The 18,358-nt window shown below is 43.0% G+C and overlaps 1 protein-coding gene and 1 long non-coding RNA gene across 35 annotated transcripts in view; one reads left to right on the plus strand and one right to left on the minus strand.

Moving 5' to 3' along the window:
• Positions 1–234: 234 nt before the first annotated feature.
• LOC107000081 (uncharacterized) lies at positions 235–13,874 on the minus strand. The gene is made up of 2 exons (XR_013397978.1): positions 13,309–13,874; positions 235–6,864 (listed from the first exon to the last, which is right to left on the minus strand). It is a non-coding gene; the product is annotated as an uncharacterized LOC107000081 (long non-coding RNA).
• WAC (WW domain containing adaptor with coiled-coil) overlaps positions 13,634–18,358 on the plus strand; it is a 90,091-nt gene continuing 85,366 nt past the window's right edge. For 6 of the 34 annotated variants that reach the window (XM_001106227.5, XM_077946084.1, XM_077946095.1 and 3 more), the window contains exons 1-3: positions 13,634–13,874; positions 14,872–14,908; positions 16,436–16,631. In XM_001106227.5, coding sequence (XP_001106227.2) covers positions 16,493–16,631 — 139 coding nt within the window. In that variant the 5' untranslated portion in view covers positions 13,634–13,874; positions 14,872–14,908; positions 16,436–16,492. Of the gene's footprint in view, positions 13,875–13,984; positions 14,494–14,589; positions 14,767–14,871; positions 14,909–15,076; positions 15,213–16,416; positions 16,632–18,358 lie in introns of those variants that run through there. The other 28 variants (XM_015146687.3, XM_077946078.1, XM_077946090.1 and 25 more) reach the window with 10 other exon arrangements.

The raw sequence follows: 18,358 nt of genomic DNA on the forward strand, positions 1-18,358 counted from the left end.
ATAGAAAGTGGTATCTCGTGGTTTTGATTTGCATTTCCCTTAAGGTGGAAGGTTATGAGGCAAAGCATCTTTTCATGTACTTGGCCATTAGAATATCTCCCTTGGAGAAATGTCTATTCAAGTCCTTTGCCCATTTTTAACTTGGGTTGTCTTTTAATTGATGACTTCTAAGAGTTATTTGACCTTTACCAGGTATATGACTTGCAAATATTTTCTCTCACTCAGTGGGTTCTCTTTTCTCTTTCTTGTGTCGTTTGATGTGTAAATTTAAGTTTTGGATTGAAATTTTGATCAAGCCCAATTGTATCTATTTTTCATGTTGCTACTTGAGTTCTTGGTATCATATCTAAGAATCCACTGGCAAATCCCAGGTCATGTAGACTTACCCCAATATTTTCTTCCAATAGTTGTATAGTTTCATTCTTATATTTAGGTATTTTATTTCTTTCGACAATGTTTGCATGTGGTGTAAGATAAGGGTCCAAATCCATACTACTACAGGTGGATACCCAGTAGCCTCAGCATTTGTTAAAAATACTATTCCATTCCCCAGTGATCTATATTGACACCTTTGTCAAAAATCAATTGACCACAGATGTATAGGCTTACTTCTGGGCTCTCAATTCTATTTTATTGGCCTATATATCTATCCTTATGTCAGTACCACTCTTTTGATTACTGTACCTTTGTGATAAATTTTGAAATCACAAAATGTGGGTCTTCTAACTTTGTTCTTTTCCAAGACTGTTTTGGCAGCCTTGTAATTTCTTATGAATTTTAGGATCAACCTGCCCATTTCTACATTAACGGCAGTTGGAATTTTGATAGGAATTTCACTGATTCCGTTGGTCAATTTGGGGGAATACTGCCATTTTCAAAGTCTTCCAATACACGAATATAAAATGCCTACTTTATTTAGGTTTTTTAAAATTTATTTCAGCTATGTTTTGTAGTTTTCAGTGTACAAGTCTTACATCTTGTTTATTAGTATTTTATTCTTTTTGATGCTATTGTAAATGAGTTTTCTAAATTTCACTTTGAAATGTTCATTGCAAGGATACAGAAATATAACTATTTTTTGTATGTTGATCCTGGGCATCGTGTGACATTGAGGTATTAGCTCTAACAGTTTTTTCTGTGGATATCCTTGTAATGTGATTCAGGATTCACTTTTGTTAAGGATCTTTCCATCTATATTCATTAGAAATATTGGACTGTAGTTTTATTTTCTTGTGATGTCTTTCTCTGGATTTGGTACTAGGGTAACGCTGGCATGATATAATGAGTTAAGAAGTATTCCCTCTTCCCCACTTCAAGTGTTTGAGAAGGACTGGCACTCTTATTTTACGTCACCAGTAAAGCCACATGGTCTGATCTTTCCTTTCTTGGAATTTTTTTTTTTTTTTAACTGGTTTACTTTTTTTTTTTTTTAAACTAGTATGATTATAGGTTGTTTTTTCTTGAGTCAGTTTTGGTAGTTTGTGTGCTTCTAGGAATTTGTCCATTTTATCTAGGTTATCTAATTTGTTAGCATATAATTAATAGTATTTCCTTACAGTCCGTTTTATTTCTGTAAGATTGGCAGTAATGTCCCCACTTTATTCCTCATTTTAGTAATCTGAATCTTTTTGTCTTGCTCAGTCTTTTTAAGGGTTTGTGAACATTATTGTTTCAAACAATCCACTTTTGGTCTTGTGGATTCTATTTTCTACTGCGTATTTCATTTATCTCTGCTCCAGTCTTTATTATTTCCTTCCTTCTGCTAGCTTTGGGTTTGATTTCCTCTTTTCTAGTTCCTGAAGGTGGAAGGTTAGGTTGCTGATTCTAGGTTTTTTTTTTTTTTTTGAGACAGAGTCTCGCTCTGTCTCCCAGGCTGGAACGCAGTGGCACGATCTGGGCTCACTGCAAGCTCCACCTCCCGGGTTCACGCCATTCTCCGGCCTCCGCCTCCCAAGTAGCTGGGACTACAGGCACCTGCCACCACACCCAGCTAAGTTTTTGTATTTTTAGTGGAGACGGAGTTTCACCATGTTAGCCGGGATGGTCTTGATCTCCTGACCTCATGATCTGCCTGCCTCGGCCTCCCAAAGTGCTGGGATTACAGGCGTGAGCCACAGTGCCCGGCCAATTCTAGGTATTTTTTAATGTAGGCATGTGCAGCTATAAAATTTCTTTTGAGCACTGCTTTTGCTGCATTCCATATGTTTTAGGGCGCTGCATTTTTGTTTTTATTCATTTCAGAGTATTTTCTAATTTCTCTTAATCTTTATTTGAGCCATTGGTTGTTTAAGGATGTTATTTTTAGTTTTATTCCATTGTAGTCAGAGAAGACACTTTGTAATTCAATCTTTTAAAACTGAGACTTGTGAACTAATATATTTTATTGTGAAGAATGTTTGATGTGAACCTGAGATAAATTGGAATGTCTTTTTCCACTTGCTACGGTTTGAATGTGTGCCCTCCAAAATTCAGATACTGAAACTTAATGGCCAACATGATGGTGTTAAGAAGTGAGACTTTTAAGAGGTGGCTAAGTCTTTTGTTTTTTGAGTTGGAGTCTCACCCAGGCTGGAATGCATGGCGCGATCTCTGTTCACTGTAAGCTCCGCCTCCTGGCAGGCGCCCGCCACCATGCCCAGCTAATTTTTTGTATTTTTAGTAGAGACGGGCTTTCACTGTGTTCACCAGGATGATCTCGATCTCCTGACCTTGTGATCTGCCCGCCTCAGCCTCCCAAAGTGCTGGGATTACAGGCACGAGCCACTGCGCCCCCCCAAGAAGAGGTGGTTAAGTCTTGAGGGCTCCTCCCCTCATGAATGAGATTAAGTGCCCTGATGAGGAATTTCACTCCTTTTTGCCCTTTTACCTTCTGCCATGTTGAGGATATAACATTCCTCCCCAAAGGCTAGGCACGGTGGCTCATGCCTGTAATTCTAACACTTTGGGAGGCCAAGGTGGGTGGATCGCCTGAGCTCAGGAGTTCAAGACCAGCCTGGGCAACACAGTGAAACCTCATCTCTACTAAAATACAAAAAATTAGCCACGTGTGGTGGTGTGCACCTGTAGTCTCAGCTGCTCGAGAGGCTGAAATTGCTTGAACCTGGGAGGTGGAGGTTGTAGTGAGTCAAGATCGCGCCACTGCACTCCAGTTGGACACAGCAAGACTGTCTCCAAAAACAAAAACAAAACAACATTCCTTCCCTATAGAGGATGCAGCAATAAGGTGTCATCTTGGAAGCAGAAAGCAGCTCTTAGCAGACAACCAAGCCTGCCAATGTCATAATTTTGCATTTCTCAGACTCCAAAACTGTGAGAAAATAAATTTCTACTCTATATAAATTACCCAGTCTCAGGTATTCTGGTATGGCAGCACAAGAAAACTAAGGTACCGGCTGGGCATGGTGGTTCACGCCTGTAATTCCAGCACTTCGGGAGGCCAAGGTGGTGGATCACCTGAGGTTGGGAGTTCAACACACCAGCCTGGCCAACATGGACAAACCCCATCTCTACTAAAAAATACAAATTAGCCAGGTGTGGTGGCGCATGCCTGTAATCCCAGCTACTCAGGAGGCAGGAGAATTGCTTTAACCCAGGAGGCGGAGGTCGTGGTGAGCCAAGATCGCGCCATTGTACTCCAGCCTGGGCAAAAAGAGTGAAACTCCATCTCACACACACACACACAAAAAACAACTCCATCTCACACAAAAAAAGAAAACTAAGGTGCCACCCTCTCACTTTCAACATACTTATTTCTTTAGTTCTAAAGTGAGTCTTTTATAAACATGATATAGTTAGAAGATTTAAAAGACTCCATTCTCCTAATCTCTCCATCTGCTAAATGGAGTTTAAAGCATTCACACTTAATGCAATTATAACAAGGAAGGTCATGGCCACTAGCTATTTGTTTTCCCTGTATCTTCCTCAATTCCTCCCTTATGTCTTTTTTGTATTAGGTATTTTCTAGCATACCATTTTTATTCCCTTTTCAAAATTTTTAGTTATTTTCTTAGTAGTTGCTCTAGGGATTACCATTAACTCTTTCATTTATAACAATCTATTTCAAATAAATACCAACTTAGTTTCAATAGTACACAAAATTTTTGCTCCTATACTTCATCCTTTCCTCATCATCATGAATCACCTTTATGCATTGTGCTTTCGTCACAAATATAATTATTGTTTTCATTTATATCTACCTATGTATTTAAATCTTTATCAGTGGTTTTAATTTATTCATGTGGATCTGAATTACTGTCTAGTGTCTTCACTTCAGGCTGAAGGATCCGTTTAGTATTTCTTGCAGGGCAGGACTACTAGTGACATACTCTCTCAGGTTTTGCTTATCTGTGAATGTCTTAATTTCTCCTTCACTTTTGAAGGATAGTTTTGCTGAATACAGAATTCTTGACAGTTTTTTCTTTCAGCACTTTGAATATGTTATCCCACTGCCTCCTGGCCTCTGTGGTTTCTAATGAGGAGTCAGCTATTAATCTTATTGAGAATCCTTTGTACGTAAGGAATTGCTTCTCTCTTGCTGCTTGCAGGATTGTCATTGACTATTGACAGTTTAATTATGATGTGTCTTGCTGTGGGTCTTTTTGAGTTTACCCTATTTAGGGTTCTTTGAGCCTTTTGAATATCTAGATTCATGTATTTCATCAAATCTGGGACATTTTCTACCATTATTTCTTCAAATATTATTTACGTTCCTTTCTCTCTCTCTTCTCCTTCTGGGACTCCCATTATGCATATACTGGTATGCCTGATAGAGTCCCAGATGTCTTTTATGCTCTGTTCATTTTTCTTCACTCTTTTTCCTTTCTGCTCCTCAGACTGCATAATCTTAATTGAACTATCTTGAAGCCTGTTAATTCTTTCTTCTGACTTCTCCAGTCTGCTGCTAATAGTGGATTTTTAGTTTTAGTTATAATACTTTTCAATTCCAGAATTTCTATTTGGTTCCTTTCTACAATTTCAATCTCTTGATATTTGATGAGACATTGCTTTCCTAATTTTTTTGTTCTCTGTCCACGGTTTCCTTTAGCTCTTCTAGCATATCTAAAAGAGTTGATGAAAAGTCTTTGTTTTGTACATCCAAAGTCTGTGCTTCTTCAGGGGTAGTTTCTATTAATTTCTTTTTTCCCTGTGTATGGGCCATACTTTTTTGGTTTTTCCTTGCCTTGTAATATTTGCTAAAAATGTGACATTCTGAGTAGTATTATAATGTGGTAACTCTGGAAATCAGATTCTCCTCCCTCCCCATAGTTTGTTGTTGGTACTTGTTATGGTTACTATTGTTTGGTAACTTTTCTGAACTTTACAAAGTCTGTATTCGTTGCTGTGTGTAACCAGTAGAGCTTCCGTTCTATTAGCTTAATTTGCAGCTAGTGATTCAACAGAGAAACAGATTTCCTTAAATGCCTGAAACCAAGACAAAAAGAAAACACTCTCAGTCTTTACCAGTGGGCTCTGTGTAAGTGTTGGGGCACACCTTCAACATTCAGCTAAGCAACTTACAAATTCACCTTAGTTTTCACTTCCTATTTTGAGTAGAGCCTGATGGTTAGCCAGAGGTGAGAGTTTAAGGCTCTCTCAAGTCTTTTCTGAGTATTTGCTCACCCTGGGTGTGCATGTGGCCTTTTGGGTTCTCAGGTATATGTGGATGTTTTAAAAGCCTTTATTCTCCAAAATATCTTACTTTCTAGCTTTTCCTCCCAGGCTTTTTGGTGTGGCTATTGTTTGTCTTAGCTATTATTCTTTGCCCCAGATGGCAGAGGATAATAAACTTGCCTTTACAAATTTTTGACAAATGCCTGTAATCACCTTTCTTCCTTAGGAGATTTCCAAGTTAGGTGAACTAAAATAAGTCTCCATAATTCTTTTAAAACAAGGTCCATGGCCAGGCATGATGGCTCACACCTGTAATCCCAGCACTTTTGGAGGCTGAGGTAGGTGGATCACCTGAGGTCAGGAGTTCGAGACCAGCCTGGTCAACATGGCAAAACCCCATTTCAACTAAAAATACAAAAATTGGCCGGGCGTGGTGGCAGGCGCTTGTGATCCCAGCTACTCGAGAGGCTGAGGCAGGAGAATCGCTTGAAGCCTGGAGGCGGAGGTCGCAGTGAGCCGAGACTGTGCTACTGCTCTCCAGACTAAGCAACATGAGCAAAACTCCAACTCAAAAAAAAACCAAGAAAAAAAGAAAACAAGGTCCATTCTGCTCCCTTTGGCACCAGGAACTGATATCAGAAACGCAGGTCGTTGAACAGATATCAGAAATGCAGGTCATTGTTTTCAAAGCTGGACAGGGAGGTGGCACCAGGGTAAGTTTAAATGATAGAAAGCGCTCCTGAGATTCAGGATTCAGACATCTTTTCTTTTCGTTTTTTTTTGAGACAAGAGTCTCGCTCTGTCACCCAGGCTAGAGTGCAGTGACACGATCTTGGCTCACTGCAACCTCCACCTCCTAAGTTCAAGTGATTCTCCTGCCTCAGCCTTCCGAGTATCTGGGATTACAGGTGCCCGCATCCACATCCAGCTAATTTTTTTTGCTGGTCTCAAACTCCTGACCTCAAATGATCCGCTCACTTTGGCTTCCCAAAGTGCTGGGATTACAGGCATGAGCCACTGCAACCAGCCTCAGCCATCTTTTTAAAAAGATGTTTCCTTGGTTACTATAAACCTTTGACTAATTTCCAGAATTTATATAAAATTGATTCTGACATTTTTTGCCAATGTATTGACTGGTTTTGTGCAGAAATGCGTTCTTGGAGTTTCCTACTCATCATTTTCAATGACATCACCTCCAAAGGACTGATTCTTGAAGAACTTCAACATTTGGTAGTGAAGTAGATGAGGATGAGCCTGTGAAAAATGAGAGAAGCAGTCAAATAAGGAATAAGAAAATACAAAATGTGTTGTGCCACAGAAGGCGAGAGAAAAGGGCGATGCAAAGAGAGTTGCTATCAAGGTCAAATATTCTGAGATCGAGTAAGAAAAAGAATGAAAAAAAAGTTTGTTAAACATAGGTACAAAGAAGTTGTTTGTGACCTTAACACTATTTCTAAATGAGACAACATTGATATTTTGAGCAGGACAAGTCTTTTAAATATAAAGGACTGTCCTACGCATTGCTACATGTTTAGCATCTTTGACCTCTGGTAACTAAATATCGGTAGCACCCTTCACTCTTAAGTCATACAGAAAATACAGCAGTGATAATAAAAAAAATACTGCCATACATTTCCAAATGCCCCCTGGAGACTCAGCACTGCCTCTTGAAGAACCACTGCCTTGGGGAAATCTATTTTGCTAATATTATGGGGGCAGATGTCAAACTATAGTGACTTAAAATGTAAATACGAGAATAAAGAATGAAACACGTGAGGTACCACAAATAAGACTTAGCGGATGTTTGGCTGAAGTGAGCAGTTAAGGGTATAGGGTCAAGAAAGGGTTTTTAGTGGTAGGATTTAGATATGTTTAAAGACCAGTGGAAATAATCCAGATGAAAGAGAGTTTGAATATTCAAAGGGATAATTGATAATATAAGGTGAACTGAAAGCGGGGGGGAGGGGTGGCAAGAAAGGACAAGTAAAGAAAATGGCCTTAGATAAGCTTACTTTCTGCTTTGAAACAGTAACCTTAGGCACTCAGGCAATGCAGTAGCATCCTAACTAGTTTCCCTGCTTCTTTCCTTGCAATATAGACTATTTTCAATATAGTAGCCGTGTCATTTTCTACTCATAACTCTTCAATGGCTTCCCCATTAACTCAGAATAAAAGCCAGTATTCTTATAATGGCCTATAAGATCCTTCACAGTCTGTTCCTCCACCCACTCCTTTAACCTCACCTCATTTCCTAATATTTTCCCTCTCAGTCACTACCCTTCAACCACAGAGCTTTCCTTATTATTTCTGAACACATTAGGCACAGTCTTTCCTCAGGACCTTTGCTCTTGCTGTTCCCTTTCCCAGAAACATTCCTTTCCAGATACCTGTACAGCTTGCTACCTCATCACTTTCAAGTCTTTGCTCAAATGCCACGTGCTCAATAACCACTCTACTTGAAAACATTACTTCTCCATCCAACACTTTATCTTACCCCACTATTCTCTGTAGCACTTATTACTTTCTAAATTACTATGTCATTTGATTTTGGTGATGATGGGGCTGAAGTGGCATCAGTATATTCAATTATTTTATAATCTCCTGCGGCGTGCAACTGCTCAGTGGTGCTCAGAAAATGAATGGTTGGGTTAACTCAGGCTGAAGTTTCACCAGACACAGGTAAAGGGTTTAGGGTATGCTTCTCAATATTAGCTGAAATTTAGTATCTATTACCTGGTAGAACTTTAAAAAATGGCCAATCTTGAGTCAGTAAGTAATTCTCCCAAGATGTGTTGATTGCATCATTTACATCATCCCTGCCTAGAAGGGTACACCATATGTTGATATGGTGACGTCCTGGAGGTTTTTACTCCCCTTTCCTAGACAGTAATTTCTGTTGCAATTTCTTATTTTTCCTCATAATTGAATGAAAGCTTCATATCACAAATCTGAGACCCCAAAGTATCTCCTTTTAGTTATGTATTATACTTAATTAAAATATAAACTCCATAAGAGCAAAATCCAAGTGACTTTGCTTAACACTATGTTCCTAAGACTTGACACACAGAACTTCAATACTATTTTCAAAAAATGAATAACCACCATTAGTAAAACATGTACGTGCCAGGTACTGCTAAATTATTTACACAATTTCGATTACTTTTCACAAAAAGCACTACGTCCTATTAAGCCAAGTTTAGAGACAAAGCAGGATAATCCTCAAGACTAGTAATTTGCCCAAGGTGACGTTGCTACTCAATAATGTAGCCAGAGCTCTATGTAATGTCATACTGATTCTAAAATCCATGCCTTTAATCACTATAGTAGGCTGAGTTTGTGAGGAAGGCAAGGACAGAGAAAAAACAGATAGAAATGAAGTACGTGAAAATTTTAGGGAATACATCCTTATTTTATGATGTTTTAGAAATCGCAGCAAAGCTTTTAAAAGTCCCTTTTGGCCAGGCGCGGTGGTTCATGCCTGTAATCCCAGCAGTTTGGGAGGCTGAGGTGGATGGATCATGAGGTCAGGACATCGAGACCATCCTGGCCAACATGGTGAAATCCCATCTACTAAAAATACAAAAATTAGCTGGGTGTGGTGGCATGTGCCCGTAGTGCCAACTACCCAGGAGGCTGAGGCAGGAGAATAGCTTGAACCTGGGAGGCGGAGGTTATAGTGAGCCGAGATCGCGCCACTGCACTCCAGCCTGGTGACAGAGTCAGACTCTGTCTCAAAAAAAAAAAAAGTCCCTTTCACAACTAGAGGCTTGAGGATTTCACTCTTCGGTTCTTCCTTCAACAGAATCACGTTAAAATCTTGCTCAACCTACATATAACCTATGAGTTGACAGTTTCTCCCCTCTATGGGTTGGTATGTGTTCAATCTACAGTTGAAATACGGGTCTTTTACTCATTTGCAAACTTTCACTCATTTGCAAACTCATTGCTATCATTAGATAGCAGTGTAAATAATCTGGTTTAAGATTTGCTATACATGCAAATTCATGTATATTTTTAAATATTATCTATTACAATATTTGCCTGTATTAGGAATAATATAGCTTTATTCTCCATCTTATTTATGAGAACAGGACTGGATTTGTAATTCTTTTATTCTTTTGCAAAGCAAACAGAAATAGAACCTATGCTTTTTCCCCTTGAGAATTCAATTTTGCTATCTTTGTTGTATATGTTTCTGCAGGCAAATATCCTTTCATTCAACAAATATTTATGGTATGTCACATGAAGCATTCATTCTAGTAGGAAACAACTAATAAACAAAATATATTGCAAATGGTCTAAGAAAAATAGATCAGGGTTAAGGGAGCAACGTGGTGGTAAGGTGCCATCACATAGAGTTCTGAATTAAACAAGACAAGACTTAAACAAAGACCTGAAGAAGTGAGCGTGTGAGCCAAGCAGGTACTAAGGGGGAAGAGGATTGCAGGCAAAGGGACAGCAGTGCAAAGGTCCTGAGGCAGAGGCATGCTTGGTATATTGGAGAAACAGGGAGGGAGGGTAGAATGGTGGGAAAAGGAGAAAGTAGGGCTGGGCTTGCTGGCTCACGCCTGTAAATCCCAGCATTTTGGGAGGCTGAGGTGGGTGGATCACGAGGTCAAGAGACGGAGACCATCCTGGCCAACATGGTGAAACCCTGTCTCTACTAAAAATACAAAAATTAGCTGGGTGTGGTGGCAAGCGCCTGTAGTCCCAGCTACTCAGGAGGCTGCGGCAGGATAATTGCTTGAACCTGGGAGGCAGAGGTTGCAGTGAGCCAAGATCATGCCACTGCACTCCAGCCTGGCAACAGAGTGAGAATCAGTCTCAAAAAAAAAAAAGAGCAAGTAGTCAGTGATAAGAGGCCAGAGGCAGTTTACATGAGGCAGTTTACATATGGCTAGTGGATCATGGCTAGAACTTTGGCTTTTATTAAGATTGGAATGATACTGTCTGACTTTTTAAGGGATTACTGCACTGTATGAGATAGCAAACAATGTGGAAGCAGGCAGAGAAGGGGAAGATCAGTTAGAAAGTCTTTGCCACGGTCCAGATGTAATGATGGTGGCTTGGACCAGAGTGAATGTGGTGGAGGTGGGTTACAGAGATCAGATTGTGGATACATTTTGAAGATAATGTTGGCAAAATTTGTTGATAGAGTCAATGTGAGATATAAAAGAAACAAAGATGATTCCAAAGTTTTTAGCCTTCACTCGAAGAATGGAGCTGTCACTTCAAGAGATTGGGAAGATCTCAGCAGGACTTGTTTGGGGTGGGGGAGATTAAGAGTTTGGTTTTGAATACATTAAGTTGGTGATGCCTGTTAGAAACTCAAGCAGTGCTATACAGTAGGCACTTAAGTGTTGGCCTTGTGTTCAGAGGAAAGGTGTGGACTGGAGATTCAAATGTGGGTTTCATCCAGCCAGAGATCTGAATGAGATTGCCTAGGGAGAGAGAACAGAGGAGTGCAGGTTGTGGCATTTGAATCTTGGGCCACTCCAGCATTTAGAGGCTGGTAAAGAAGGAGAAACCGGTAAGAAGTCTAAGGAACAGCCATTTGGGAAGGAAGAGAAGCAAGAAAGAAAATGAAATCCTGGTAGGTAAGATAAGGAACTTTAGGGAGAAGAAAGTTATCAGCTGTGTCAAATACTGCTGACAAGTGAGATGAAGACTGAGAAATAAAAATCAGGCTTGAAAACATGGACGCCACAGATGATCTTGAACAGGTTCAGGAGTGTGGGAATGAAGTCTGTGGGTTCAAGAGTAGAAGTGAAGATAAAGTATTTCTGTAAAGGAGAGCAGATCAGACTTTTGGTAATGTGATTTTATTTAAAGACAGAGTCTTACTCTGTCACCTAGACTGGAGTGCAGTGGCGAGATCTTGGTTCACCACAACCTCCGCCTCCTAGGCTCAAGCGATTCTCCTGCTTCAGCCTCCTGAATAACTGGGATTACAGGCGCACACCACCACACATGGCTAACTTTTATATTTTCAGTAGAGATGGGGTTTCACTGTGTTGGCCAGGGTAGTCTCAAACTCCAGACCTCAAAATGATCCACCCGACTCTGCCTCCCAAGGTGCTGGGATTACAGGCATGAGCCACCACATCCGGGCTATTTTTTGAGACAGGGTCTCCCTCTGTCGTCCAGGCCGAGTGCACTGGTGTGATCATGACTCACTGCAGTCTCGAACTCCTGCACTAAAGCGATTGTTCAGCCTCAGCCTCTGGAGTAGCCAGGAATACAGGCAGGTATCACCATCCCTGGCTACTTTTGAGCAAATGGTTTATACCGATTTCAGCAGACATCTAGTTATCAAACAAATTAGTAGTAATTTTGCTACCAGTTTTCAAAAAGTTTCTATGTAATATTTGTTATTTGTTGTACTCCTGATGTTTGTCTTCAATGGATTCACTACAAATGTGTCAGAAATTGCATGTTAAGACGCTACCGAATTTTTTTTGTTTTCATCATTTCAGTCACTGGCAATTTTTTTTTTTTTAGTTACTGATACTTTCATTAAATAGGCTTTTTATTGGTCTGCACATCTCCACAAACAGCAATAAGCTTTACATCTGGCAGGTGGATGTGACAAATAAGATTATACAATTAAAGTTTTTTTCCAACCAGTTGTGATTTCAGAGCCTTTCTCCCTACATCATTCCATCTCTTCATTCTATTAGGTCTAGCAGTATTGTAACTTCTTGGATACCAAATAAATCAGTTACTTTTTATTACTGTTTATTTGGAGAGGGTCTTGTTTCTTCTGACTTGTTTAGTATTTGCCTCTTCTGTGTTAATCACGTTTATGTTTATCACAATTCTTTTCATTCAACTAATGTTGCCTTACAAAGAGTTTAGTGCAAAAAAAAAGTCAACCAATCACCCGAATACCACCACTCTCAACTAACGGTTGTTTGGTATACTTGACGTTTCTCCTCTCAATGTGCCTGCAGCAGTCCATAAAATCAAATTTGTAGCAGTTTCACTTAACACACCTCAGGACTTTATTCACATCCAGAACTTGCACATGAATTTTCTTTAGCCAACAGACTTCAGCGAGGAAAAAACAGAGGAAAATGTTAGAGATCAAGAGAGGGTGGGGCAGGGCACCGATGGGCATGGAAAACGTTAGAAAGGGGTAAAAAGCCGAGCGCTGTGGCTCACGCCTGTAATCCCAGCACTTTGGGAGGCCGAGGCGTGAGGATCGCTTCAGGACAAGGGTTCGAGACCAGCCTGGGTAATACAGCGAGACGCTATCTCCGGAAACACTTTTTAAAAAAAATTAGCCGGGCGTGGTGGTGCATCCCCGTGGTCCCAGCTACTCAGAAGGCTGAGGTGGAAGGATCCCTTGAGCCCCCGAGGTCGAGGCTGCAATGTGCCGTGATCGCGTCACTGCGCTCAGCCTGGACCACAGCGCGAGAGCCTGCCTCAAAAAAATAAGCGGGGGGTAGGGTGGGACAGAGAAACGGTTCAGCGCTGTTCCCAAGGAACTCATCTCCCTAAATCTCCAGTCTCAAGCGCCCCTTTCATTCCCTGCCCCGAGCGGCGCTCCCGGATCCGTGCAGGCATCTCCGCTGAGGGCCGCCCTGGCGCACGGCTTTCCGCCTTGGGCACAGAACCCCTCAGCCCTTCCTTTTAGCCGTTTCTGGCCGGGACAGCACGCACTCCTTCCCGCCTCGGGGCCAGGGTGAGACTTACGGCCAAAGGGCGCCCGGCGAGCTCAAAGCAGCCCCTGCCCCGCGGAGGGCCGGTGGCGCGCGCAGCGTCCGGTGAGGGGCAGCGGCTCGGGCTAGGTTCCGGCTTCCAGCAGCGGCCAGAGGGCGCCGCAGCACGCTCCCCGCTTCCTAGAGCGAGGCTTCCGCGGCTGCAGCCCAGGCAGCTCTTCGGGAAGCGTCCGCCCGTGGTCTCGCCAGGGGGTTTCCGACCTCCCCGCCCAAGAGCGCAGGGGCGGGGGCAGCGGCCGGAGAGCTCGCAGAACACCCCCTCCCGCGGCGCCTCTGGGCGCACGCGCAGCCGCCGCAGCCTCCCTTATTTAGTCCGCGATGGCTTCCCTCGCGCCCCACCGTCCTCTTCCGGAAGGCGGCTCCCTCCCCGCGCAGCCCGGAGCCCCTGGGATCAGCCTCGAGCAGGCGCCCGAGCGAGACTATCCCTAAAGAGGAACGGCGGTGGCCGGACTCGCGAGTGAGGAAAAGAAGGAAAGCGCTGACGGGTCGCGAGGAGGAGAGCCAGGCCTCAGAGGAGGACAGAGGCCGGAGCCAGCCGAGGTTTGCAGAGGGCGGCGTTCCGGACCCGCGCGGGGCGGGGAGGAAGGCCGAGGGTAGGAGAGGAGGGGCGCGGCGGAAACTGCCGAGGTTTCCCGAAGGCGGCAGCGTCCGAGTTGCCCGGATGTAGTTGGTGGAGCGGCAGCGGCGGCACCAGCGGCGGCGGCGGCGGCGGGAGGAGGAGGAGGAGGAGAAGGACCAGGCGGCGGCAGCAGCGGCGGCGGCGGCGGCGGGGGGAGGAGGGAAGGAGGCGGCGGAGCAGGAGGAGGAGAAGGCGGAGGAGACAGTCGCTCTCCGCGGGGCTGAGCCGGACGCGTCGTCTTGCCCCCCTCCCCCCGGTTCGCGCTGCCGCCGTGTAGTTGGCGCCGCTGCCCCGGCTGAGAGTGAGCGTGGTGTCGACGGAGGGAGATGGCCCGGGAGCGCCGGCGCCAGTAACTGGGAGGTGCTGAGAGTCGCCTAGGGCGCGCCGGGCCCAGGTGCCGGGGCTGCCCGCCGCCCGCCGCCGCCGCCGCCTGCGCGCCCGCCCGCCTCTTGCGGCCGCTCTCCCCCCTCCCCGACACACACTCACAGGCCGGGCATTGATGGTAATGTATGCGAGGAAACAGCAGAGACTCAGTGATGGGTAAATTGTCTTTTCGTTTCGGTCCGGGCGGCGGCGGGGGGCGACGGCGGGGGGGCTGTTCCTCCTTATCTGGAGCTGGCCCGGCCGCCATTTTTGTTGTTAACCCTGATCCGGATTGGGTTGGGGAGGAGGAGCGGCCGCGCGGGCGGGCGGGCGGGAACGGAGTGTGGCGGGGAGTGGGGGCCCGGCTTTGCGGCGTTTCGCCCTCCCCGGCCCTCCCGGAGGCTCCGGGTTTGCGCCGTGTGCGCGCGGGGCTCGGCGCCGGGGCGCTGGGTAGGTCTCCCGCGGGGAGGGGCGGCGGGGGACCCGTTTTCTTCTTCCCCGGACCCCCCACCCCCGCCGTGTCTTATGTCGCTGTCTTCTCTTCCTGTTTTTCAGCTGTCACGACCGGAGGGGGGACTCGCAGCCTTACCAGGTACCAGCCGAGGCCGGGGTGGAGGGATTGGAAGGGGCCGAAGGGGGAAGGGAGGGACTGCTACTCGAGCGCAGGCCTCAGAAGTCGATACAGGCCCTTCGGTGCAACACATCCGAAACTAGCACCGCGGGTCCCCTTAAAATTCGAGGTTTGGTTCCATTAGTGCTCTCCAGCAAGGTTTAGTGACTTATTTTGACAGGTGACTGGAGGGAGTTCGCTGATTTAGGAAAAAAGAATCATTTGCAGCCAGAAAGACCTGACTGGATTATTTGCGGGTGAAGGAATCGATGGGATGAGATGATAGGTGACTTCCGAGGCTTATTTATTTATTTATTGTGTGGGGGGAACTGAAAGTTAATGTAAAGATACTAAAATTAAGTGAAGGACTTGGGATAAATAGCTAAATGACTTAAAACTTTTAAGTCGGTTATAGAGTACTGTCCTCTTTTCCTTTTTAATATTTTTGGTATACTTAATTGCGTTATAAGTAAAAGATGGTACTTTTGTTTCTGTAAGAATTGAGGTTTTTGGGTACTTGGATAATCATTCTGATGTAGGTGGTTCTAGGTAGGTGGGTTCCTTTTTGTTACTGCAGTCGTTGCGTGTAAAGTTCTAAGGATTATGCTAGAAGTGGCCCCAGTTTTCAGGAGGCAAACCTCATAAATGATTGTTAACCATCAAATAACTACAGAAACACTTTCTACATCTTAAAGGCCCAGAGAACAGGTTTCTACCTGATAGTTGTGTTATACAGCTGAATTTGAAAACACCGTCCTCTGATGTGTAAAACATTGGATATGTCAAAAATTAAACCTTAGTGAATCTGTCCTCCAAAGCATAGCTAATTACACATTGCAACAGACTAGTACATCATGGTTGTCCTAAGATATGTGTTAGAATAAAGCTAAACGATTATTTTGAGTGCATTATACTTGGTTTGAAATAGTACTCACATTAGTTTATTTTGGTCAATATTTTTATACCTTAAAATTGTTTCCCACACCTGTGAGAGTAAGGAAGTTAGGTCTGAAATGCCTTATTTGAATCAAAGAATTGGAGAAACCAGTGTGTGGATTTTTTTTTTTTTTTGTAGGTTTGCAAAAATATGCATGTGCTTATTTATACATGTGCTTGTGTATATCAGCTGTACAGCAGAAATTGATTATAGTAGTACTGAATTTCTAGCTTTCTTTTGACTGTCAAAAAATGGTTTTAAATATTCCTAGCCAAATTTGTTTTCTTTTTTTTCAGAATCAGTGTGCCAAGGTGGTTTGATTTATTTATAAGATAATGGAGTTTTTTTTTTCTTTTTAAATGTTTAGTATGATTTGTAGCAGGAGTCTTATTGTAACAAGCATTAGGTTTTTTGTCTGAGAAACTTTAAAGAGTAAAGCAGAAAGTGGAAATTTTAATTTTGTAAGTTCATAAAATTTGGTAATAATACACCAAAATTTATGTTTAAATTAGTGTAGGGAGTTTAAGGTTTCAATTATTTCTCTCTTTTTTTGGGGGGGTGATGTTTTACAGGCACTTAAGTATTCATCGAAGAGTCACCCCAGTAGCGGTGATCACAGACATGAAAAGATGCGAGACGCCGCAGATCCTTCACCACCAAATAAAATGTTGCGGAGATCTGATAGTCCTGAAAACAAATACAGTGACAGCACAGGTCACAGTAAGGCCAAAAATGTTCATACTCACAGAGTTAGAGAGAGGGATGGTGGTGAGTATCTTTCTTGTTGAAACTTTGACATATATGTTTAACAATAGCTCTATATAAAACAATAGGCGGCAGAGTATTTCTAGCTTGAAAAAGTTACTTTTCGGTTATGTCATTAAAATATTTTAATCCTATCAATTTTTTTTTTTTTACTCCGAACAAGTTACTGTAGAAATAAGATGCTGATGTGAGCATCTAAAAAGTGGACTCTAAGGCCGGGTGCAGTGGCTCACGCCTATAATCTCAGCACTTGGGAGGCCAAGGTAGGCAGATTACTTGAGGTCAGGAGTTCGAGACCAGCCTGGCCAACAGGTGAAAACCTGTCTCTTATTAGAAACAAAAGTTAGTTGGGCATGGTGGTGGTGGCAGGCGCCTATAGTCCCAGCTACTCAGGAGGCTGAGGCAGGGGAATCACTTGAACCTGATTGGTGGAGGTTGCAGTGAGCCTGAGATGGTGCCACTGTACTGCAGCCTGGGTGACAGAGTGAGACTCCATTACAAAAAAAAGTGGACTTTAGTGTCTGGTAACAAGGGAATGCATTTATGAATATAGTTTAAAACATACTTTGTTAAGGATGGGAAAATGCGGGACGTTTTTCCAAGAAAGGAACTTTGGACTTACAAAGATTTAAGTTTATTTCGAGATCCTTGTTGTTGCTTCAGTTTGTTACCTTTTTTTCTTTTTTTTTTTTTTTTGAGACGGAGTCTTGCTCTGTGGCCCAGGCTGGGGTGCAGTGGCCGGATCTCAGCTCACTGCAAGCTCCACCTCCCGGGTTTACGCCATTCTCCGGCCTCCGCCTCCTGAGTAGCTGGGACTACAGGCGCCCGCCACCTCGCCCGGCTAGTTTTTTGTATTTTTTAGTAGAGATGGGGTTTCACCGTGTTAGCCAGGATGGTCTCGATCTCCTGACCTCGTGATCCACCCGTCTCGGCCTCCCAAAGTGCTGGGATTACAGGCTTGAGCCACCGCGCCCGGCCCCAGTTTGTTACTTTTTAAGGTGTTCAAATCTGTTTTCTAATTAGGATGATAAATTATGAATTTAAAAACTCAGTATGTTTTTTCAGGATAGTTCCTAGATTTAAAAAATTATTCATTACTTAGAGGATACATTCTTGCTTTTTGTTGTAAACATTTTTTCAGTATTCTCCAGTTTCGCTGATGTGATTTTGATACCTGGTTCATTGAAATACTCTTTTTAAAAGTTAGTCTGATTTCTTTTGCACAGTCATCTGTCTTCAATTATAAGTTTGCCTCAAGCTCTTTGTTGTAGGAGGCTGAGAATAAGTAAACAAAACCAATTCTCAGTAACTATTTTCAGAGTTAATTTGCCCTAAATTTGCTAGAATTACATTTCATGTCAAAAGCATGCATTAAGGAACAAAGCAATTTTAGTAAAGACATCTATATTCTTTCCTACTGTAACATGTTGCTCACGTAGATAATATATCTTAAGTAGATTTACAATATTAAAAGCTTCCAAGAAAACTGAGTAAAGTATTATGTGACTTTTTGCCCCTATTGGCAACTAATTCGTCAATATTTTGCTTACTTTAAAAAAATAACTTGCATCTTCTGGTCCCTTTTGTCCTCCTATGATAGCAATCAGCTTTATTCATTGTGATCATATATTGAGAAACATTGGCTTCCTCTACATAATTAGTGGTTTGAGAAAATTAATACTGGTCAGAAGATTGCACTGGGTTTGAATAATTCGGATGAGAAGAAAGTA

Source organism: Macaca mulatta, chromosome 9 (genome assembly GCF_049350105.2).
Source record: "Macaca mulatta isolate MMU2019108-1 chromosome 9, T2T-MMU8v2.0, whole genome shotgun sequence".
Classification (NCBI taxonomy): Eukaryota; Metazoa; Chordata; class Mammalia; order Primates; family Cercopithecidae; genus Macaca; species Macaca mulatta.